General features: G+C 44.0%; 1 protein-coding gene across 3 annotated transcripts in view; it reads left to right on the plus strand.

The window, feature by feature from the left end:
* Positions 1–20,320, plus strand: part of LOC134351110 (metal transporter CNNM3) — a 49,759-nt gene that overhangs the window by 7,794 nt on the left and 21,645 nt on the right. For all 3 annotated transcript variants that reach the window (XR_010019072.1, XR_010019073.1, XM_063057199.1), the window contains exons 3-5: positions 1,787–1,939; positions 2,771–2,940; positions 12,547–12,643. Coding sequence is in view for 1 of the 3 variants with exons in the window: in XM_063057199.1 (XP_062913269.1) it covers positions 1,787–1,939; positions 2,771–2,940; positions 12,547–12,643 (420 nt within the window). In the remaining 2 variants the exon portion in view is untranslated. The remainder of the gene's footprint in view (positions 1–1,786; positions 1,940–2,770; positions 2,941–12,546; positions 12,644–20,320) is intronic.

Raw genomic sequence — 20,320 nt, forward strand, 5'->3', positions numbered from 1 at the left:
GAAAGGCAGGGCCCTGGCGGTTGCTGTAGGGGCAAGTAATTTGGGTTGTGTTTGGTTATTTTGCAGTTGTAAATGATGTTGTGGCCATGCTTGGAGAATTGTGTTCTGATTTTGGCACCCTGTTCCAGGAAGGATGCCATCAAACTGGAAGGAGTACAGTTGAGATTTGAGGCTGTTGCCAGGATTTGAGATACTGAGCTGTGGAGGGAAGCTGAGCAGGTGGTTAGCAATAAAAATGGGAGAGGGAGGAGTGATCTTCTCAACGTGTATAAAATCATGAGGGGCATGGAGTGAGCTTATGTGCACAGTCTGTTTGCCAGAGCTGTAAACTGAAGAGTTGGAGGAAATGCATTTAAAGTGGGGGGAGGGGGGAAGATGTATTACAACCTTTTGACCCAGAGAGTGGTCAGTATATTGAATAAGCTGCCAGAGGAAGTGGTTGAGGCAGGTACATTAAAATAAAGTTTTAAAGGTTCTTGGATGGGTACATGAGCAGGGGTTCCCAGTGTGGGGTCTGGGCCCGTGGACCTCTTGGTTAATGGCAGGGGCCCATGGCATTAAAAAAGGGTGGAAACACCTGATTTAAAGGAATAAGGGCCAAATGTGGGCAAATGAGACCAGATTGAATGAGATTCTTGGTTGGCGTGGAAAACCTGAGCTTCTGTACTTGTATGACTCTGATTCTTAAATGCTCTTGAGAAGGTGATGGCTTGCAGTGGTGTTCTGTGTGGTAGTACTGATACATCAAGGCTGAATGATTTTTAACTTGGGGATAATGTTCATCAATAAATCAAAATTGGGCCGGTTGAGACACAGAAACGAGGTGATTTTATGCGTCTGATGTCTGTTTAGTGGAAATCACTGATTTTGTAAATACTGTGGAAATATCCCTAGCATTCTGCTCTTCAAATGTTGATGAGTGCTTGTGGCATGGGGGGTTGTCAAAGAACACAAAACTTAAATTATCTCACAACTGCTCTCAATCTGAGCTGTTTGCTACTTCCCATTCTTTCATGGTGCACAGCACTTTCTCTTGTTTATCCTCATTTCTTTAAGGGACAGAAATCAACCCTGGCTGTTACTCCTGATGTCTTTGCCATAAAGTGGAATAATACACTCAGTAGTAATTTTATTAGGTGCAGGGGTGGAACTGGGAGTGGTCTGCTGCCGCTATAGCCTATTGACTTCAAGGTTTGATGTTTTGTGTGTTCAGAGATGTTCTTCTGCACACCACTGTTGTAACATGTGGTTATTTGAATCACCGTTGCCTTCCTGTCAGCTTAAACCAGTCTGACCATTCCCTTCTAACCTCACGGAACTGCCACTCACTGGATAATTTTGTCTGTAAATTTTGGAGCAGGGGTTCCCAACCTTGTTTATGTTGTGGACCAATACCATTAAGCAGGGACCCTGGGTTGGAAACCCCTGTTCTAGAGACTTGTGTATGAAAATCCCAGGAGATCCACAGTTTCTGAGATACTCAAACCATGGTCAAAGTCACTTAATCACGTTTCTTCCTTATTCTGATGTTTGGTCTGCACAACTGAACCTCTTGACAGTGCCAGCATGCTTTTATGCATTGAGTTGCTGATTAGATGTTTGCATTAAGGGGCAGGTGTACCTAACTAAGTGTCCACTGAGTGTATTTTGTTACCAGGGCTCCATAAAAGTATTGCTTGTGCAGATCCTCCGATACGAATTTCAGTACAGAAAGGATTTGAAGTACAGTACAGGTTTTGAAGATAATTGTAATTGATTAAATCATTTTTTCTCTTTACCTCTGCAGCAGAAATCAAAGTGAAGAAAAAGCCTCCCCCGGTTGACTTTCTTATTGAGCGCAAGAAAGAAGACTTTTCTTTTTTTAAGGTGCCTGATATCGACCTAAAGGTCAAGATTTCACCTCAGCTTTTATTAGCAACTCAGCGCTTCTTATCCAGAGGTAGGGGGGCAGTTATCTCTTGGAGCTGGGGAAAGCCTCTTGGGCTTCCAAAAATTTGAAAAACGATATGCAGTATTTATTGCAAAGTGAATTATATGAGGGTGAAGAATGACTTCTGTGGAGCATATAAGCTGTCACATAGTCAGGCTTTTGCTCTAGATTGGGAAAGAGTTCATGCTGTGCTAAGAGTGAAAGGTCTGTTCAGATGTAAAATTAAGACCAGACTGTGATCAACCAGTCTTGAGTACAAAGATTAATTTCCATTTTCATATCATTGCTATAAATGTAGCAACCTTAAACATTCTATTGATCTGATCGAAGAAATGCCAAATATTGACAAGAGCGGGGGGCATGTGCAGTACTAGGTAAATTATCCTTCCCTGAATTTGGAATGTAAACCTGACCCAACTTGTCCTGTTTGGCTTTGATTGGTTAGATACTTTCGAATGAATACTTGAGCAGAATTTTACACAATCTGTAACATTTAACATTGACAGAATTGCCCAGCAATATTCAGCGCTGACGGGGTTGCCTGGTGATACTTCCAAGGCAAGATCTGTCTAACGTTGTTGTGTCTGAAGGGTGAGGTACCAGTGTAAACCTGATCCAACTTATCTGTGAGAAATAGTTAGATCCTGTTTGCCTTGGGTTGGTTAGATACACTCAAATGAATACCTGAACAGAATTTAACGAAATCTGTGATACTTGGCACTGAGAGGAGCCCTGCGATATTTCCAGGACAAAAGCTGTCAGAAGGTTTATGTACGTGTGTCAGTATAAAGCCGTTAAATTAGAAATTGCTGCTATAATGACTGCAGGCTGTCTTTACAGAGGTGGAGCTGTTCAGCCCCTCAAGGGTCTCTGAGCGAGTTCTTTTTCATCTACTCAAGCATCCCAGTGTCAACCAGGAGGTGAAGTTTGATGAAAATGACAAACTAGCACCTGAGCACTATCTGTACCAGCGAAACCGGCCTGTCGACTACTTCATTCTTGTGCTTCAGGTGGGTAGTACTTCCTGCTTTCTGCTCTTGAATGCAAAGTGAAGAATCAGGATCCCCACAAAATTGCTTCCATGTGATAACGTGGAGGTACAAGAAGCCTCACCAGGTTCAGGAACAGTTATCACCACTCAACCATGAGGCTTCTGAAGCAGAGTGGATAACTTCACTCACCCCATCACTGTGGTCCTGCCTAATTCCACAAACTATGGACCCACTTTCAAGGACTCTACAACTCCTGTTCTCAATATTACAAACCCCATTTCCAGAAAAGTTGGGATATTTTCCAAAATGCAATAAAAACAAAAATCTGTGATATGTTAATTCACATGCACCTTTATTTAACTGACAAAAGTACAAAGAAAAGATTTTCAATAGTTTTACTGACCAACTTAATTGTATTTTGTAAATATACACAAATTTAGAATTTGATGACTGCAACACACTCAACAAAAGTTGGGACAGAGTTAAAATAAGATTGAAAGGTGCATAGAAAAGTCATGCTACTGTGACAATTATAGCCACCTGGGCTCAGGAGTACTTCGGAAAACCATTGTCACTCAACACAGTCCGTCGCTGCATCCAGAAGTGCAACTTGAAACTGTATTACGCAAGGAGGAAGCCATACATCAACTCTATGCAGAAACGCCGGCGAGTTCTCTGGGCCTGAGCTCATCTCAGATGGACCGAAAGACTGTGGAACTGTGTGCTGTGGTCAGATGAGTCCACATTTCAGCTAGTTTTCGGAAAAAAACGGGTGTTGAGTTCTCCGTGCCAAAGATGAAAATGACCATCCAGATTGTTATCAGCGAAAGGTGCAAAAGCCAGCATCTGTGATGGTATGGGGGTGCATCAGTGCCCACGGCATGGGTGAGTTGCATGTATGTGAAGGTACCATTGACTCTGAGGCGTATATTAGGATTTTAGAGAGACGTATGTTGCCATCAAGGCGACGTCTCTTCCCGGGACGTCCATGCTTATTTCAGCAGGACAATGCCAGACCATACTCTGCACGGGTTACAACAGCATGGCTTTGTAGACACAGAGTGCGTGTGCTTGACTGGCCTGCTGCCAGTCTAGATCTATCTCCTATTGAAAATGTATGGCGCATCATGAAGAGGAGAATCAGACAACGGAGACCACGGACTGTTGAGCAGCTGAAGTCTTATATCAAGCAAGAATGGACAAAATTTCCAATTGCAAATCTACTACAATTAGTATCCTCAGTTCCAAAACGATTAAAAGTGTTATTAAAAGGAAAGGTGATGTAACACAATGGTAAACAGGCCTCTGTCCCAACTTTTGTTGAGTATGTTGCAGCCATCAAATTCTAAATTTGTATATGTTTACAAAATACAAGTTGGTCAGTAAAACTATTGAAAATGTTTTCTTTGTACTTTTGTCAGTTAAATAAATGTTCACGTGAACTAACATATCACAGATTTTTGTCTTTATTGCATTTTGGAAAATATCCCAACTTTTCTGGAAATGGGGTTTGTATTTATTAATTACAATACTCTGCAAATGTCTTGGACTCCTTAAATTTTTTTAATACAGATTTTGTTTTCGGTGTTTATTTTTTGTATCCTGCATTAGTGTGTGAGGAGAAATGAATAAATTTTAGATTTCCAAACAATCGATTTCCAAAAGATTAAATGTTACAGGCTATTTTTAAAAATTTCATTAAAGAAAGAAGCATATTAAGTAATAGACCATTTTTCAAATAGAAACTTGATTGTTTTGTAGGTACATAGCCTAGTGCATGATTAAACGAAGATAACAAACAGGATGATGTAATGAGTTAAATGAACCAAACTGATAAACAGAAAGAATCAAACTGGGCGAAGGAGGACCAAACTAAAAGGTAGGGTGTGGCAGATGTGACAGTGTAACCTTCAAATCATCAAATCTTACACCATGGCAAGAGTGAACATAGCAACAAGACTCAAGGTGGTCATCCTGCATCAGCAAGGTCTTTTCTAAGCAGAAATTTTATGGCAGACAGGAGTTTCAAGATGTGCTGTCCAAGCTCTTCTTAAAAAGCAGAAAGAAACGGGGAAGGTAGAGGACCAGAAACCCAGTGGTCACCCATGGAGGCTGAGTGCAGCAGGCAAGAGATGCATCAAACTGGTCTCTTCTGATTTGGAAGAAGTCCAGCACTGCTATCAACTCTGAAACTTGCAGAAACCCCTGGGAAAGGGCTTGTCAGAAGTGATCTTCATGGAAGAGTTGCTACCAAAAATACACTCCTCTGAGGAGGAAACAAAGCCAAGGGATTTACCTACGCACAAATACCCAAGGACTGGGATGTTGAACAAAGGGAGCAAGTGTTCTGGTGTGATGAGTTAAAAATGTAAATTTTTCACTCAAAGGGGAGGCAGTTTGTCCGTAGAAGAGCTAAAGAGTGCTACATGGATGAGTGCCTGCAGCCGGTAGTGAAGGACAATGGAATATCTTCAAATGAAGTTGGTGATCTGGTCAGAACTAATGCAATCCTCAATGCTGAGAAGTTCAAGCAGATTCTCATCCATCACGCAATACCATCAGGGAGGTGTCTGATCAGTCCCATCTTCATTCTGCAGCAGCACAATGACCCCAGACACACAGCTAAGGTCATAAAGAACTGTCTTCAGCAAAAAGAAGAACAAGGAATTCTGCAACAGATGGTATGGCCTCTACAGAGCCCTGATCCCAATGTCATCGAGGCTGACTGGGATTACCTGGAGAGACAGAAGCAAGTGAGACAGCCAATGTCTGCAAGAGAACTGTGGCAAGTTTTCCTAGATGTTGGAACAACCTACCAGTCGATTTTCTAATAAATCTGCTTGTCAGTTTACCTAAGAGAATTGATTTTAAAGGGAAAGGGTGATCTCAACAAATATTAATTTAATTTAGTTTTTTGACTGTTTACTGGTATAGTAAAGTTTTTGATTTAGAAAAAAGTCATTTAATGATTTTTGAAAACATTGCAACTTTACAAATTCTTTTATGTGTGCCTAAGATTTTTGCACAGTACTGTGTTTATCTGCTATTATTTTGAAGTTCTTTCTGTATTTACACAATTTTGTGCATTGGATGTTGGTTTGTCTTGGTGTGTAGTTTTTCATTGATTTTGTTTCTTTGTACTTGTGAATGCGCAGAAGATGAATCTCGGTGGTGGCATTCGTTAGTCTCGCGAGACCATGGATCTGTGCCTGGAAAGTCTTGTTTCAGACTGTGTTAGAGCAGCGTCTGTTGTGGCTGTAGAGGCCCACACGGGAGTGACAGTCTCGGCTGCAGTGACTGCACTTGAAGGCGCTGTCCTCCAGTGTTGTCTTCGGGCTGCTTTTCCGATGAGTGCGCTTTTCTTCAGCAGCAAGCCTCAGCTTCTCTTCTCCTCTTTTTAGACCTCTGCGTAGTTCCAGCCTCCAGTGAGAGTGATCGCTTCCAATGCCCTCCCACCTCTCGATGTTCATTTTTAGTGACTTCATGTCTGTCTTGCAAACGTCTTTGAAATGAAGATGGGGTTGCCCTTGTGCTCTCTTGCTGGAGGCCAGTTCCCCGTACAGCAGGTCTTTCGGGATCTTCCCGTCTGACATGCGGTGTACGTGGCCCAGCCAGCGGAGACGGCGTTGTTGGAGCAGGGTGAAGAGGCTGGGTATCGGGGCGCGGGCCAGGACCTCATTGTTGGTGACCCAGTCAGTCCACGTGATGTCCAGGATGCGTGTCAGGCTGTGAAGGTGGAAGGCGTTGAGACGCCGCTCTTGTCTGTGGTAGAGGCTCCAGGTCTTGCTGCTGTAAAGCAGTGTGCTGAGGACGCAGGCCTTGTAGACTGCAACTTTGGTGTGCGTCGTCAGCTTTCTGTTCTCCCAGATTCTTTGTTAGCCTGGCGAATGTTGAGGCTGCTCGTATGATCCGTCTTTTGATCTCGGGGTCTAGAGTGAGGCTGTCCGTGATGGTGGAGCCAAGGTATGTAAACTCATGAACTATCTCCAGCTCATAGTTGTTGATGGTAATGGCAGGAGGATGCTCAACGCCTTGGCCCAACACGTTGCGTTTTCTTCAGGCTGATGGTCAAGCTGAAGTCCTGGCAGGCTCTTGAGAAGCTGTCCATGAGGCGTTGCAGTTGCTCTTCAGAGTGTGTTCCCAGTGCCGCATCGTCCGCAAACAACATGTCCCTGATGAGTACTTCACGAACCTTGGTTTTTGCCCTCAGCCGGGACAGACTGAACAGCCTCCCGTCCGATCTGGTGTGGAGGTAGACACCATCAGTTGATGTTCCAAAGGCGTGCTTCAGCATGACTGTGAAGAAGATGCCAAACAGGGTGGGGCAGAAGAAGATGAATCTCAGGGTAGTATATGTGATATATAGGTACTTTGATTAAACATTTATTTTGAATCTCTGATCTGGTTCTGTCCCTATTCCCTTTTTAGACTGTCATTTCAAGAGGACTAGAATATAACAGTAAGCATGTAATGCTGAGGTTTTATAAGACATTGGTCAAACCACACATGGAGTATTATGAGCAGTTTTGGGCCCCTTATATTAAGAAAGGATGTGCTGGCATTGGAGAGGGTCCAGAGGAGGTTCATGAGAATAATCCTGGGAAGGAAAGGGTTAACACGAGTGTTTGATGGCTCAGGCCTGTACTCAGTGGAGTTTAGAAGAAAGAGAAGGGATCTCATTAAAACTTAGCAAATATTGAAAGGCCTTGATTGAGTGGATGTAGAGAGGATGTTTCCTAGAGTGAGGGAGTCTAGTATCAGAGGACACAACCTCAAAATAGATGGAATGTCCTATTAGAATGGAGATGAGGAATTTTTTTAGCCAAAAAGTGGTGAATCAGTGGAATTCATTGCCACAGATAGCTGTGGAGGCCAGATCATTGGGTATATTTAAAGCAGAGTTTATAGTAAGTGCGTCAAAGGTTACAGGGAGAAGGCAGGAGAATGGGGTTGAGATGGGTAATAAATCAGTGATGATGGAATGGCAGACCAGACTCAATGGGCCATATGGCCTAATTCTGCTGGTATGTCCGATGGGCTTATGGTAAATTATACTTATAATCTAACTGGAAGGTAATAGGAAATTTTACTGTGGGTGCTTCTGTGCCAAAACTGAAAAGGTAGCCAGGGTTTTTATTCTAGATCATTCTTCAATGATTCTTAATGAGGTGCATGTGGCTCCTCAGTTTGTACAGTATCATGTAGAAGAAGCTGACCTCCATTCCTGGTCTTTGTGTAGCTGCAGACCTTGTATTTATGCTGTGTTTGGCATGTACTTTGTAGGGGTGAGGAAGGGCAGGACATGGACATGGAATGAAAGAATTAGTCTCACTGAAGGCAAAGATGCAGTTGGTTTTAGATCAGTATTAACACGTCCATATGATGTTATTTGACCTTTTCCAAACCTATTCTATTTCTTTTAAATATATGCAGAGAGGAGCAGAGTCAATGACAGTAATGGTTCTTTTTGATGTTACACAGCAGCCCATGTCCTTTTTTGCTTAGCTTAGTTGGTTAGTATTGGTTAGATTAGCTTTTTTTTGGTTTTTTTTTTCCCCTTTTTCATGCTATTTCTGTTTTGTATATTCGTATTTTGTAAGATTTTGGGAGGTTTAATACCTGTGTGCCAACTGAGTTTATATTTATGTATGTTAATTATTAACAATGTAATCCCAATAGCTTTGTATTAATACTATGTTATGTTTATCATTTTGATATTAATAAAAGGATTGGAAAAGAAAGAAGGAAAGATCAGTATTGTACGGTAGCATAGCGGTTACTGTAATGCCTTTCACAGTTCAGAGTACATTTATTAGCAAAGTACATATGTCACTAAATAGTACCCTGAGATTCATTTTCTTATGGGCATTCACAATAACTACAAAGAAACACCCTAGAATCATTGAAAACCTGCATACAGCAAAGAAGGGCAAAGAACCAATGTGCAAAAGACAACAAACTGCAAAAAGAGGAAAAAAAATAATAATACATAAACAACAAGTGTTGAGAGCATGCAAAATGTAGAGTCCTTGAAAGTGAGTCCGTAGCTTGTGGAGCAATTTCACCACTGGGCTGAGTAAAATTGAGTCGCTGATCAAGCCTCAGTTCCTGCTGCTGCCTGTCAGGAGTTTGTCCCTTCTCCCCATGACCACATGGGTTTTTCCCCCACATTGCTACGATGTACAGGTTCGGGTTAGTGAGCTGTGGGCGTGCTATCATTGGCGGTGATAGCATGGTGATAGTTACAGGCTGTCCAGCACAATACTCACTGATTTGATGCAAACAACACATTTCACTGTATGTTTTGATGTACATGTGACAAGTAAAGCTAGTCTTTTAAAATCTTTAATCTTCAGATAAGTGGACGTATTTTTTGGAGGGCAATCTTACTGAACAAAGAGTAAGGCAGGGTTTGGCGCAGCTCTTGTGTAGAAAAACAGCTTGCAAAAAATACTGAGACTTGGGGTTGTGAAGAATATAAGAAGTCTAGTTTGAAAGAAGTGGAAAGTATGATTGAGAATACAGGTATGAAAATCAATGTAATAGCTTGAAGTGAATTTTTAAAGTAAGAATACCATTCCCAGTCAAAGATGATCTCATTGAGAAAGTAAGGAGGCATGGAGTTCCAAGAGGATATTGCTTTGTGGATCCAGAACTGGCTTACCCACAGAAGGGAAAGAGTGGTTATAGACGGGTCATATTCTGTATGGAGGTCGGTGACCAGTGGAGTGCCTCAGGGATCTGTTCTGGGACCCCTACTCTTCGTGATTTTTATAAATGACCTGGATGAGGAAATGGAGGGATGGGTTAGCAAATTTGCTGATGACACAAAGGTTGGGGGTGTTGTGGATCGTGTGGAGGGCTGTCAGAGGTTACAGTGGGACGTTGATAGGATGCAAAACTGGGCTGAGAAGTGGCAGATGGAGTTCAACCCAGGTAAGTGTGAGGTGGTTTATTTTGGTAGATCAAATATCATGGAAGAATATAGCATTAATGGTAAGACTCTTGGCAGTGTGAAGGATCAGAGGGATCTTGGGGTCAGAGTCCATAGGACGCTCAAAGCTGCTGTGCAGGTTGACTCTGGTTAAGAAGGCATACGGTGTATTGGCCTTCATTAATTGTGGAATTGAACTTAGGAGCCGAGAGGTAATGTTGCAGCTATATAGGACCCTGATCAGATCCCACTTGGAGTACTGTGCTCAATTCTGGTTGCCTCACTACAGGAAGGATGTGGAAACCATAGAAAGGGTGCAGAGGAGATTTACAAGGATGTTGCCTGAATTGGGGAGCATGCCTTATGAGAATAGGTTGAGTGAACTTGGCCTTTTCTCCTTGAAGCGATGGAGGTGACCTGATAAAGGTGTACAAGATAACGAGAGGCATTGATCGTGTGGATAGTCAGAGGCTTTTTTCCAGAGCTGAAATGGCTAGCACGAGAGGACGTAGTTTTAAGGTGCTTGGAAGTAGGTACAGGGGAGATGTCAGGGGTAAGTTTTTTTACGCAGAGAGTGGTGAGTGCATGGAATGGGCTGCCAGTGGTGGTGGTGGAGGCGGAAACAATAGGATCTTTTAAGAGACTCCTGAACGGGTACATGGAGCTCAGAAAAATAGAGGGCTATGGGTAAGCCTAGGTAGTTCTAAGGTAAGGACATGTTCGGCACAGCTTTGTGGGCTGAGGGGCCTGTATTGTGCTGTAGGTTTTCTATGTTTCTATGCTTGTAGTTGTTCTGAGGCTTGCAGTCTACAATCACAAGCTGTGTGGTACGTGGCCTCTTCTACAGAATGCTCTGTGCACGTAATATGCTACCTGTTTTCAACTGTAAGACCTAGGAGCAAAATGAGGTCACTTGGCCCATCGAGTCTGCTGTGCCATTCTATCATGGCTGATCTGTTAATCCTCTCAACCCCATTCTCTTGCTTTCTTCCCCTAACCTTTGACACCTTTTCTCGTCAAGAACCTATCAACCTCAGTATTAAGTATATACAATGACTTGGCCTCCACAGCCATCTGTGGCAATGAATTCCACAGATTCGCCACAATCTGGGTAAAGAAATTCCTCATTTTCTCTGTTCTAAATGGATGTTTTTCTATTGTGAGGTGGTGCTGTCTGGTCCTAGACTCCCCGCTATGAGACATCCTCTTCATGTCCACTGTGTCTAGGTCTTTCAACATTCAATAGGTTTTAATGAGGTTCCCCCTCATTCTTCTGAACTCCACCAAGTACGGGCGCAGAGCCATCAAACACTCCTTGTATGATAATCCTTTCAATCGAGGGATCATTCTTGTGAACAACCTCTGAACCCTACCCAATGCCCAAAACTGCTCACTGCAGGAGAAATATGTTTTTTTTTTCGCAGCAGGATACATGGATCCATGGTATTCCTCTCAGACTTGAGCACTAAATTCCAGACAGACTGCCCAGTGGAGCCTTAATTTTTCTGTGGAATTGGTAATCTGTAAAATTAGCCTTTTGTCCAAAGTTTTGTAATATCTGTTGTCATTCCAGTGTGACCCATCCAAAGATGTTTGGCAAGTCCCTGCTGACATGCTGTTTGAGCTCAAAGGGTTGGAATTGTGCCATAAAGATTGGGCACTGAAGAGTGCAGTAGGACAGAGGGATCTGGGAATACGTGGCTGTCCTTGAAAGTGGTGTCACAGATAGGGCCGTAAAGGGAGCATTTGGCACATTGGTTTTCATAAATCAGAGTGTTGACTACAGGGGTTGGGATTTTATGTTGAAGTTGTATAAGGCATTGGTGAGGCATAATTTGAAGCATTATGTACAGTTCTGGTCACCTACTTACAGAGAAAATATCAATATGATTGAAAGAGTGCCGAGAAAATTTATAAGGATGTTGCTGGGACTTGAGGACCTGAATTACAGGGAAAGGTTGAATAGGTTACAACTTTATTCCCTGGATCAGAGGAGAATGAGGAGAGATCATATAGAGGTATATGAAATTATGAGGATGTAGATGGAGTAAATACAGTACATGCAGGATTCTCCCCTGAGTTTGGGTGAGGGTAGAACCAAAGTTCATAGGTTTAGGGTAAAAGGTGAAATATTTGAAGGGAACCTAAAGGGCAACTTCTTCATTCAGAAGGTGGTGCAAGTATGGAACGAGCTGCCAGCAGAAGAGGTGGATACAGGTTTGATTGTAATATATAAAAGGATAGACATGATGGATAGGAGCTGTATGGAGGCCAATGATTTGGTGCAGGTAGATGGTACTAGGCAGAATAACAGTTTGACGAAGGCTAAATGGGCTGCAGAACCTGTTTCTCTGCAGTAGTACTCTTATTCTATTAAACAGTTCCTAGAGTGGTAAGATTGACACTTGACCTCATAGTCTACTTTGATATGCTGGTACCATATTGTTTACCTGTACTGCACTTTCTCTGTAGCTGTTACACTTTAATCTGCATTGTTACTGCTTTACCATGTTCTCAGTGCACTGTGTAGTGATTTGATCGGTATGAACAGTATGCAAGACAAACTTTTCACTGTATCTTGTAATGTGAGAATAATAAGCTAATTCCAATGTAATTTAAATTTTAAACTTCGTACTATGTTGGAATTTAAGACAGTGTTAAGACAATCGATCACCTTATTTTATCTACAGGGCCGAGTGGAGGTGGAAATTGGCAAGGAGGGTCTGAAGTTTGAAAATGGAGCCTTCACATATTATGGCGTTTCTGCACTAACTGTCCCTTCGTCTGGTAAGGTTTCAAAATGTGCTTCTGTTTTGGAGAAAAAGATAGCAGATACCAATGTTCTGAGTAATTGGAGTAAGTTGTAAGGAGGAATCTGAATGAGAAGTTCGTTGGAAGGTGTGTTTTCTGACTCTCTGATTATGCCCTGCTTTGGGTATCTTTTCAATTTTCTTGTCAGGAGAAGGGGATATATTGTAGGACAGATGCATACTTCTTAAAATTTGTATGTGATCTTTATTAAAATATCTACAGAAGTTCTGTTGCAGTCATAAAATTAGATATCCTTAATGTTTTATTTATTTGGGAATACTGTACAGTATAGGCCACAATGGCCTGAAGAGCCCAAGCTGCCCAGTTACACCCATGTCACCAATTCAGACGATAAGATATAGGAGCAGAATTAGGCCATTTGGTCCATCGACTCTGCTCCAGCTTAGCATCATGGCTAATTAATTTCCCTCTCAGCCCCAGTATCCTGCTTCTCCTCATATCCCTCCATGCCCTGACCAATCAAGAATCTATCAACCTCTGCCTTACATATATGTAAAGACTTCGCCTCCACAGCCGCCTGTAGCAACGAATTCCACAGATTCACCACTCTCTAGCTAAATAAATACCTCTTTATCTCTTCTAACAGGATGCACCCCACTCCTTATTCTGAGGCTGTCCCCTCTGGTCCTAGACTCTCCCACCATAGGAAACATCCTCTCCACTTCTACTCTATCAAGGCCTTTCACCATTCGATAGATTTCAATTTGGTCACCCTCATTCTTCTGAATTCCAGTGAATACAGACCCAGAGACATCAAATGCTTTTCATATGACAAGCTGTTTAATCCTGGAATTATTTACTTACTAACCTGTACACCCTTTGCCGGCTGGTGGCGTAGTGGCATCAGCACCGTACTTCAGAGCGAAGGCTCCCGAGCTCGAACCCAGCCGGCTCCCCAGGCACGCTTTCCATCCGTGCTGGGTTGAGTGTCGAGCTAGCAACTCGACCTCGTAAAAAAGAAATTGCCTGCTACAGAAACATCAACAGCAAAAAGTTGATGGCCTGTGCTCTCTCGTGAGTTTGAGGCAATTTCCTTCCTTCCCTATACACCCTTAGGAGGTGGGAGTAAACAAGAGCACAGAGGAAGGCAATATGGTCACGTCCAGAAAACATACAAACTCCTAACAGACATCAGTGAATTGAACGCCTTTCTTACTTTTACTAAAGTCCATGATCATACACTACATCCAATCTGCCACTTCTTTGCCCATTCTTCCAATCTGTCCAAGTTCTTCTACAAACTCCCTGCTTTCTCAAAGCTTGAGGTAACGCTCCACCTGTGTTTGTATCATCTGCAAATGCGGCCACTAAACCATGAATTCTGTCATTCAAATCATTAACATGTAGCCTCCCAGCCAACCTCAGGGTCGCTCGGCTCGCTGTCATCTAGGGAAACAGCCCTCGGCCCCGCCAAACTGGGTAATTAGTTTATATGGATGCTGTGTGATGTACCCCACCCCGCCCAAATAACAGACAATACACCGGATACTATTAAATGATTTACAGTTTATAGATGTTACTGCAACTATATAATTAATAGAGAATAAAATATAACAGAAAAATAACAGGCACCACACTTATCAAAGTTCAATCTCTTCATGCACAAACAGTTGGAGCTCAGGACCCTTCTTCTTCACCCTGCGACCCCTCAGACCACCTCGACCAGATGCTCCACACGAGTCCGTCTCCATTTCCTCTCCTCACCCTGGACCTCGGACTCCTGCTCGGGGTCCAACCCCGTTAGCGGACTCACAGCATCTACTCCATCCTCTGTCTCTCCCGCCTTCTCCCTAAAACCCTGTGCATACAATATCTTACAGACACACCAAAAGCATAACAACTATCCCAATTGGTTTGTAACAGCTTCTTATCAGTAACGTGATCCAAACAAACTGCTAGCGGGAGGACTTTCTCAGCAGTTAACATAACAAAGAAGCCCTTTCAATTATAACATAACAAAGAAGCCATTTTAATTAGACTACGCAGCGACATTAGGAAAAAGAAACCCCTTTTACTCTCCCCCCACCAAATAAAGTCATGCCCTCATGACTTCTAAATAACTCACCAACCAGTCCTACAGACACAAAAACCTATCCAGATACACACAGTGACATTGCTCCCCCAAACAGTAGACGTGCCACCCGTCCACGGGCGCTACATAGGCCAACCTATCTGAGAGTTTCCTAATCCTCCGAGACCTCCGTACCCCCTCACCTAGACCCTAAAGGCTCAGACGCTACTAGGGATACCTCGGGCCTGCTTGCCAACTCCTCTCTCACTCAGGCCACCATTACAACTCGGAGCCCCTTGTCCCGTGTCCAGGGCCCCGCTTCTTTCCCTTCCTGGTCCTGCTGTAACTCAGACTGCCCACAGCCAGCCCTCCCCACTACACCTGACTCAGTGGGAGAAGGGCCAAAGGTCTCTTCCTCAATCACGAGGAAGTTAGCGAAAGACAACATGTACCACATGCCCGGCACATCATCCTTTGAATCCGTATACTTCCTCATTCCCTCGATTGGTAGCTACTGTTTGAGTTTCTTAAAACTGAAGCATTTAGCCGGAGCTACCCCTTCAGCCTCCTGCAGTCGAGACGTCAGCTTCTTCGGGAACTCCTTCAACTCTCGCCACAGCCTCAGCAGTTCTGACTCAGGGTTCCTGGCCATCTCAATCTGGGACGCAGTTACCCCACCAGCTTCTTCCACCCTGACCTGAAAAGCAGCAGTTAAAGAATGTTCAGCCTCCGGTTGTTTCTTCCTGAGGGCGTCTTCCAGGTCAGCTTTCAGTTTTTCCACTTCAGTTAAACTGTCGATAGTCATCTTCAGGTTCCTTTTAAGCGTCCGCCTCCCTTTTCCGACCTCCTTGGGAGAGTAGTCAAACTCCCCTCCCTGGGCGCTCGGTTTTCTGTTGACCTTAGTCAGAACACTTCCTTGATCTTCCCCCAACTTGTAATTCTTCCAATCTTTTCTGGATTGACGTCTTGAGTTTCTGCTGATCCCTTCGAAGGTGGGTCATTGTTTCTTCTGGCTGGATTAATTCATCAGTACATGACCGCAGTGTCGGCTCAGAATTCCGTTGCTCCTTCTCCACGTTGACGAGCGTGAATTCCAAGTCTGCAATGGTCGTCCCACAAGTGCGGCACTCAGTCTCCGGCCGGCATTTCTGAGCACTCAGTTCAGCGGTGCAAATCCCCTCTCTCCCCTGTGTCTCATTCAGATTGACGACCTGGGTTTCCATTCCCAGGTCCACCACTGTCTGTTCCAACACCAGGAAGTTTAACTGGTATGTTGGGTCATTTTTCTCGCATTGCACCAAACTCCTCCGGCCAAAAACTCCTCCACATTTGACACTTCGCTTCGGTCGCCCGGGCTCAGCCACTCTCCTCGCCTCATAGTCCCCCCAGGGAATCCAAGCTCTAGGCGGTCATCCACATACGCCACAACTCCACACACCTTCACTTCCTCCATGGTTTTCCTCATGCCCCACGGGAAGGATGCAGGGGCTCCGGATATGCCCTTGGGCATCTTGTCGGATCGGAAGAATCCTAGGGAACTAATAATGGTGGTCTTCAGCTCAACAGCCGCACTCCTCGGGATCTGGCAACATCCACTCCTCAGATCCAGCACATTAAACCACGTCGCATAATCCACACACACGCTACCTTCATCTTCCACTGTGCCAGGGTCCAGTTGCCGCAGCCTCTCTTTCACTGAGGTGTCTTCAGTGGTCAACCCTCCACCCTCGTGGTAGTTCAGAGCATCTACTAAGAGGGTCTCACCCTCAGCTACTTTCCCCAGGCCGTGCCACCGCCGGGTCTCGTTTAAATTCGGTACCGGCTCAAGGCTGCTACACACGTCCTCAGAAGCATCTCGACACGCTGGGTGCCCAGACAATGCCCCCATGAACTCCAGGGTCGTTAACCAATCATCGTCTTCTGGATAATTACTGGCACTGGTACCCAAAATCTCCGGTGCCCTTGCGGTTGTCAAGGGTAAATGCTTCAGACACCGGTTGTAAAACAAACTGTACAACAACTTGACCTGCGCCCCGGTTAACTCTGTTTGGTTTCAAGTTAGCCCATTGCTTTGCTTTGCTTTTAGTTAGCTGCACGGTGGGTTTTTTTTTGGGGTTTTTTTTTTTCTTTTTTTTTCCATTCATATATATAAAATTTAGTATACTATTATGTTATCTTGGTTTCTTATGTTTAAATTACATTGTTTGTAGTAATTTCTTTTTGGTATTGATACCTTTTGGAATTTTATTATACTTTAACATTGTATTAATGTTTATATGGCTTACCTTTTTTGTATACTTACTCAATAAAAAGATTTAAAAAGAAAGAAAGACCTGCGCCCCGGGGTCGAGGATGGCTTTAGCATTGCTTCCCTGTATCCGTAACGACACCCTGGGGTGTGATCCCTCTAAGCCTTCAGGAATACGGTCTTTTCCTTTCAGAAGTTCATCGGTACATTGCTGGGAACGTACTTCCCCAGAGACCCCAAGCCGTTCCCCCACTGGGCCTCCACAAAGTTTTCCGACACCTCTCTGATCAGCTGAACAACTGAAGGAGGGGCTGACCCCCTGAAATGATCCCCCTGGCACTGCAAACAATTTAGCCACCCTCCTAGCCAGAGAAGACACACTGAAAACTTTCCCCCTCTTTCAAATAACTGACAGCTGTCACTACGGTGTAAGTGAACCTGACAGCTCTAACACTGTCACCAGCCCGCCTACTTAAACTTTCAACCAATCCCTGTTGGTCTCCCTCAACTGAGCTCTGCCACTCTGGAGACTGAGTGATGCGCTCCGCCCACATCTCGCACGCCTCTGCCCTTCTTGGGGTGGACACTATCCCAAGCGCCAGGCAGAGCCTGCCAGAGCTAGAACATTTATTCGCAGACACTACCTCCAAATCAGACCACTCTTTCCTCTCTCTTCTAACAGCATGGACAGCCCCGAGTTCCACCCCAACTCGTCAATGCTAGTCTGAACTCGAACAAAGACCTCACTCAACACACATGCAGCAATAACCAGCAAATAACCCATAGAGACACACATTACTGATTTAAACAGGGCAACCACACAGCATACCACTAGATCCAATCCTGGACAAAGGCCCCACAATGTAGCCCCCCTGGCCAACCTCAGGGTCGCTCGGCTCGCTGTCGTCTAGGGAAACAGCCCTCAGCCCCACCAAACTGGGTAATTGTGTGGATGCTCTGTGATGTACCCTACCCCGCCCAAATAACAGACAATACACCAGATACGATTAAATGATTTACAGTTTATAGATATTACTGGAACTATATAATTAATAGAGAATAAAATATAAAGGGCGCCATACTTATCAAAGTTCAGTCTCTTGGTGCACAAATGGAGCTCAGGACTCTTCTTCACCCTGCGACCCCTCGGACCACCTTGACTGGCCGCCTGGGACTACCAACGGTGGTTGACCAGACGCTCCACACCAGTCCATCTCTGTCTCCTCTCCTCACCCTGGACCTTGGATTCCTGCTCGGGATCCGACCCCGTTAACGGACTCACAGCACCTGGTCCATCCCCTGTCTCTCTCTCCCACCTTCTCCCTAAAACCCCATGCATACAATATCTTACAGACACACCAAAAGCATAACAACTATCCCAATTGGTTCGTAACACCTTCTTATCAGTAACGTGATCCAAACAAACTGCTAGCGGGAGGACTTTCTCAACAGTTAACATAACAAAGAAGCCCTTTCAATTATAACATAACAAGCCATTTTAATTAGATTACGCAGCTACATTAAAAAAAAAAGAAACCCCTCACAAACATATATCATGAAAAGTAGAGGTCCCGATACCAACCCCTGCAGAACACCATTTGTCACTGATAAGCAACCAGAATGGGCCCCCTTTATTCACAGTTTTTGCCTCCTGCCAATCAACCAATTTTCTATCCAAGCTAGTACAGGTTTCCTCCACCATCCGAAGGTAGAGCGTTCCTATGAAACGGTTCATAAGCCGGAATGTTGTAAAGCAAAGAAGCAATTACCATTAATTTATATGGGAAAAATTTGTAAAACAAATAACACATAAAACCTAAAATAACAGTAATATATAGTAAAAGCTGGAATGATATGATGAATACACAGCCTATATAAAGTAGAAATACTTTTCCACAATCATTGCCGCACTGTTCTCCATAGCGAAAATCTCACACAAGTGCTCTCGGCAAAAATGGCGCAAGTGCTCTCCAGTAACCTTTAAGCTATGAAGCTGCCAAATCATACCAAATAACATGTAAAAATACACAGCCAATATAAAGTAGAAATAATATATGTACTGTGTAGTATCACTTACCAGAATTGGGACAGTGTTGAGCACACTGATTATGGTTTGTTAGGCTGAGTCGTCAGTGGTTGGGGTGGTGCAGTGGTCCCCAACCTACTGGCAGCGAACCGATACCGATCTGCGAAGAATGGGGGGGTAGCCGGGACGCACACAGCACATCTTTAAGAAAAAAGCTGAAACAAACAAGCTAATTAATTAGGTACTGCCTGGCACATAAGTGTTGGCCCAGATCAGAGGCGACGCAATCGGCAATTGTCTCTGATCTGGGCCGACATTTACATGCCGGGCGGCATCTAATTAATTAGCTTGTTTATTTCGGCTTTTTTTCTTAAAGATGTGCTGAGTGCGTCCCAGCTACCCCTGCATTCTTCGCGGACTGGTATCTGTCCGCGGCCCAGGGGTTGGGTTGGTGGGACACTGAGGTGTCATCTGTTTCCATCAGGGCAGGCAGGTCATCTTCTTCTCTGTCTGCCTGCCTCGATGTCGAAGGTCGAGGTTCGTCATCTGCTGTGGCTGATGTGGAAGGCTTGCTTGACTGCTCAGCCTCGTGCATTTTTAGATCATACAGTTCTTCGTAAGCACTCAAACCATCCTGCAAATATGCCCTTTTAAAATTAAAGTCGTACTTTATCACTGCAGTGAAGATCTCTCGCAGTTGCCTCGCGTTCAGTTCCTGGATGACTTCACTTTCAGTTCGTTCGCTACTGCATTCGGTTTTGATTGTTATCCTTTCCTCTTCCAATTGCATCAGCTCTTCATCTATGGGATGCCAAAACCTCTTCAACATCATCTTCGTCACCTTCCACAAGCCAAACTCACTTTGTCCTTACTTCGTTCACTATGATCAAAACGCTTAATTATGTCTAGTTTTACGCTAAGTGTAACACCCTTACGAGCTCTTTTAGGCTTTTCCGATGCCTTAGAACTGATCTTGCTAACAGCTGCTCACAGGCACATGTTTAAGCAATGCCGGCTGGAATGCCGTTCCGAATCCGGGGGAGGAGCGGCTGCTTGGGGCACGTGCTGCTTTTTTTCGTAAAAGTGAAAACACCTGTTAGCGAAAACAGGGAGCTAATGTAGGTCTTTTGTAACAGTGAGGTTTCGTAAAGCGAACATTCGAAAAGCAGGGGACAGCTATATCTTTTCTGTGATACCATTGGCTCTTATATTTTAAGCAGCCTTGTGCTGTAACTTGTCAAAGGCCTTCTGAACAACATCGACTGACTTTCCTTTGTCTATCCTGCTGTTATTTCTTCAAATAATTCCAACAGATTTGTCAGGCAAGAATTCCCCTTAAGGAAACCA

This window comes from Mobula hypostoma, chromosome 8 (assembly GCF_963921235.1).
Source record: "Mobula hypostoma chromosome 8, sMobHyp1.1, whole genome shotgun sequence".
Classification (NCBI taxonomy): domain Eukaryota; kingdom Metazoa; phylum Chordata; class Chondrichthyes; order Myliobatiformes; family Myliobatidae; genus Mobula; species Mobula hypostoma.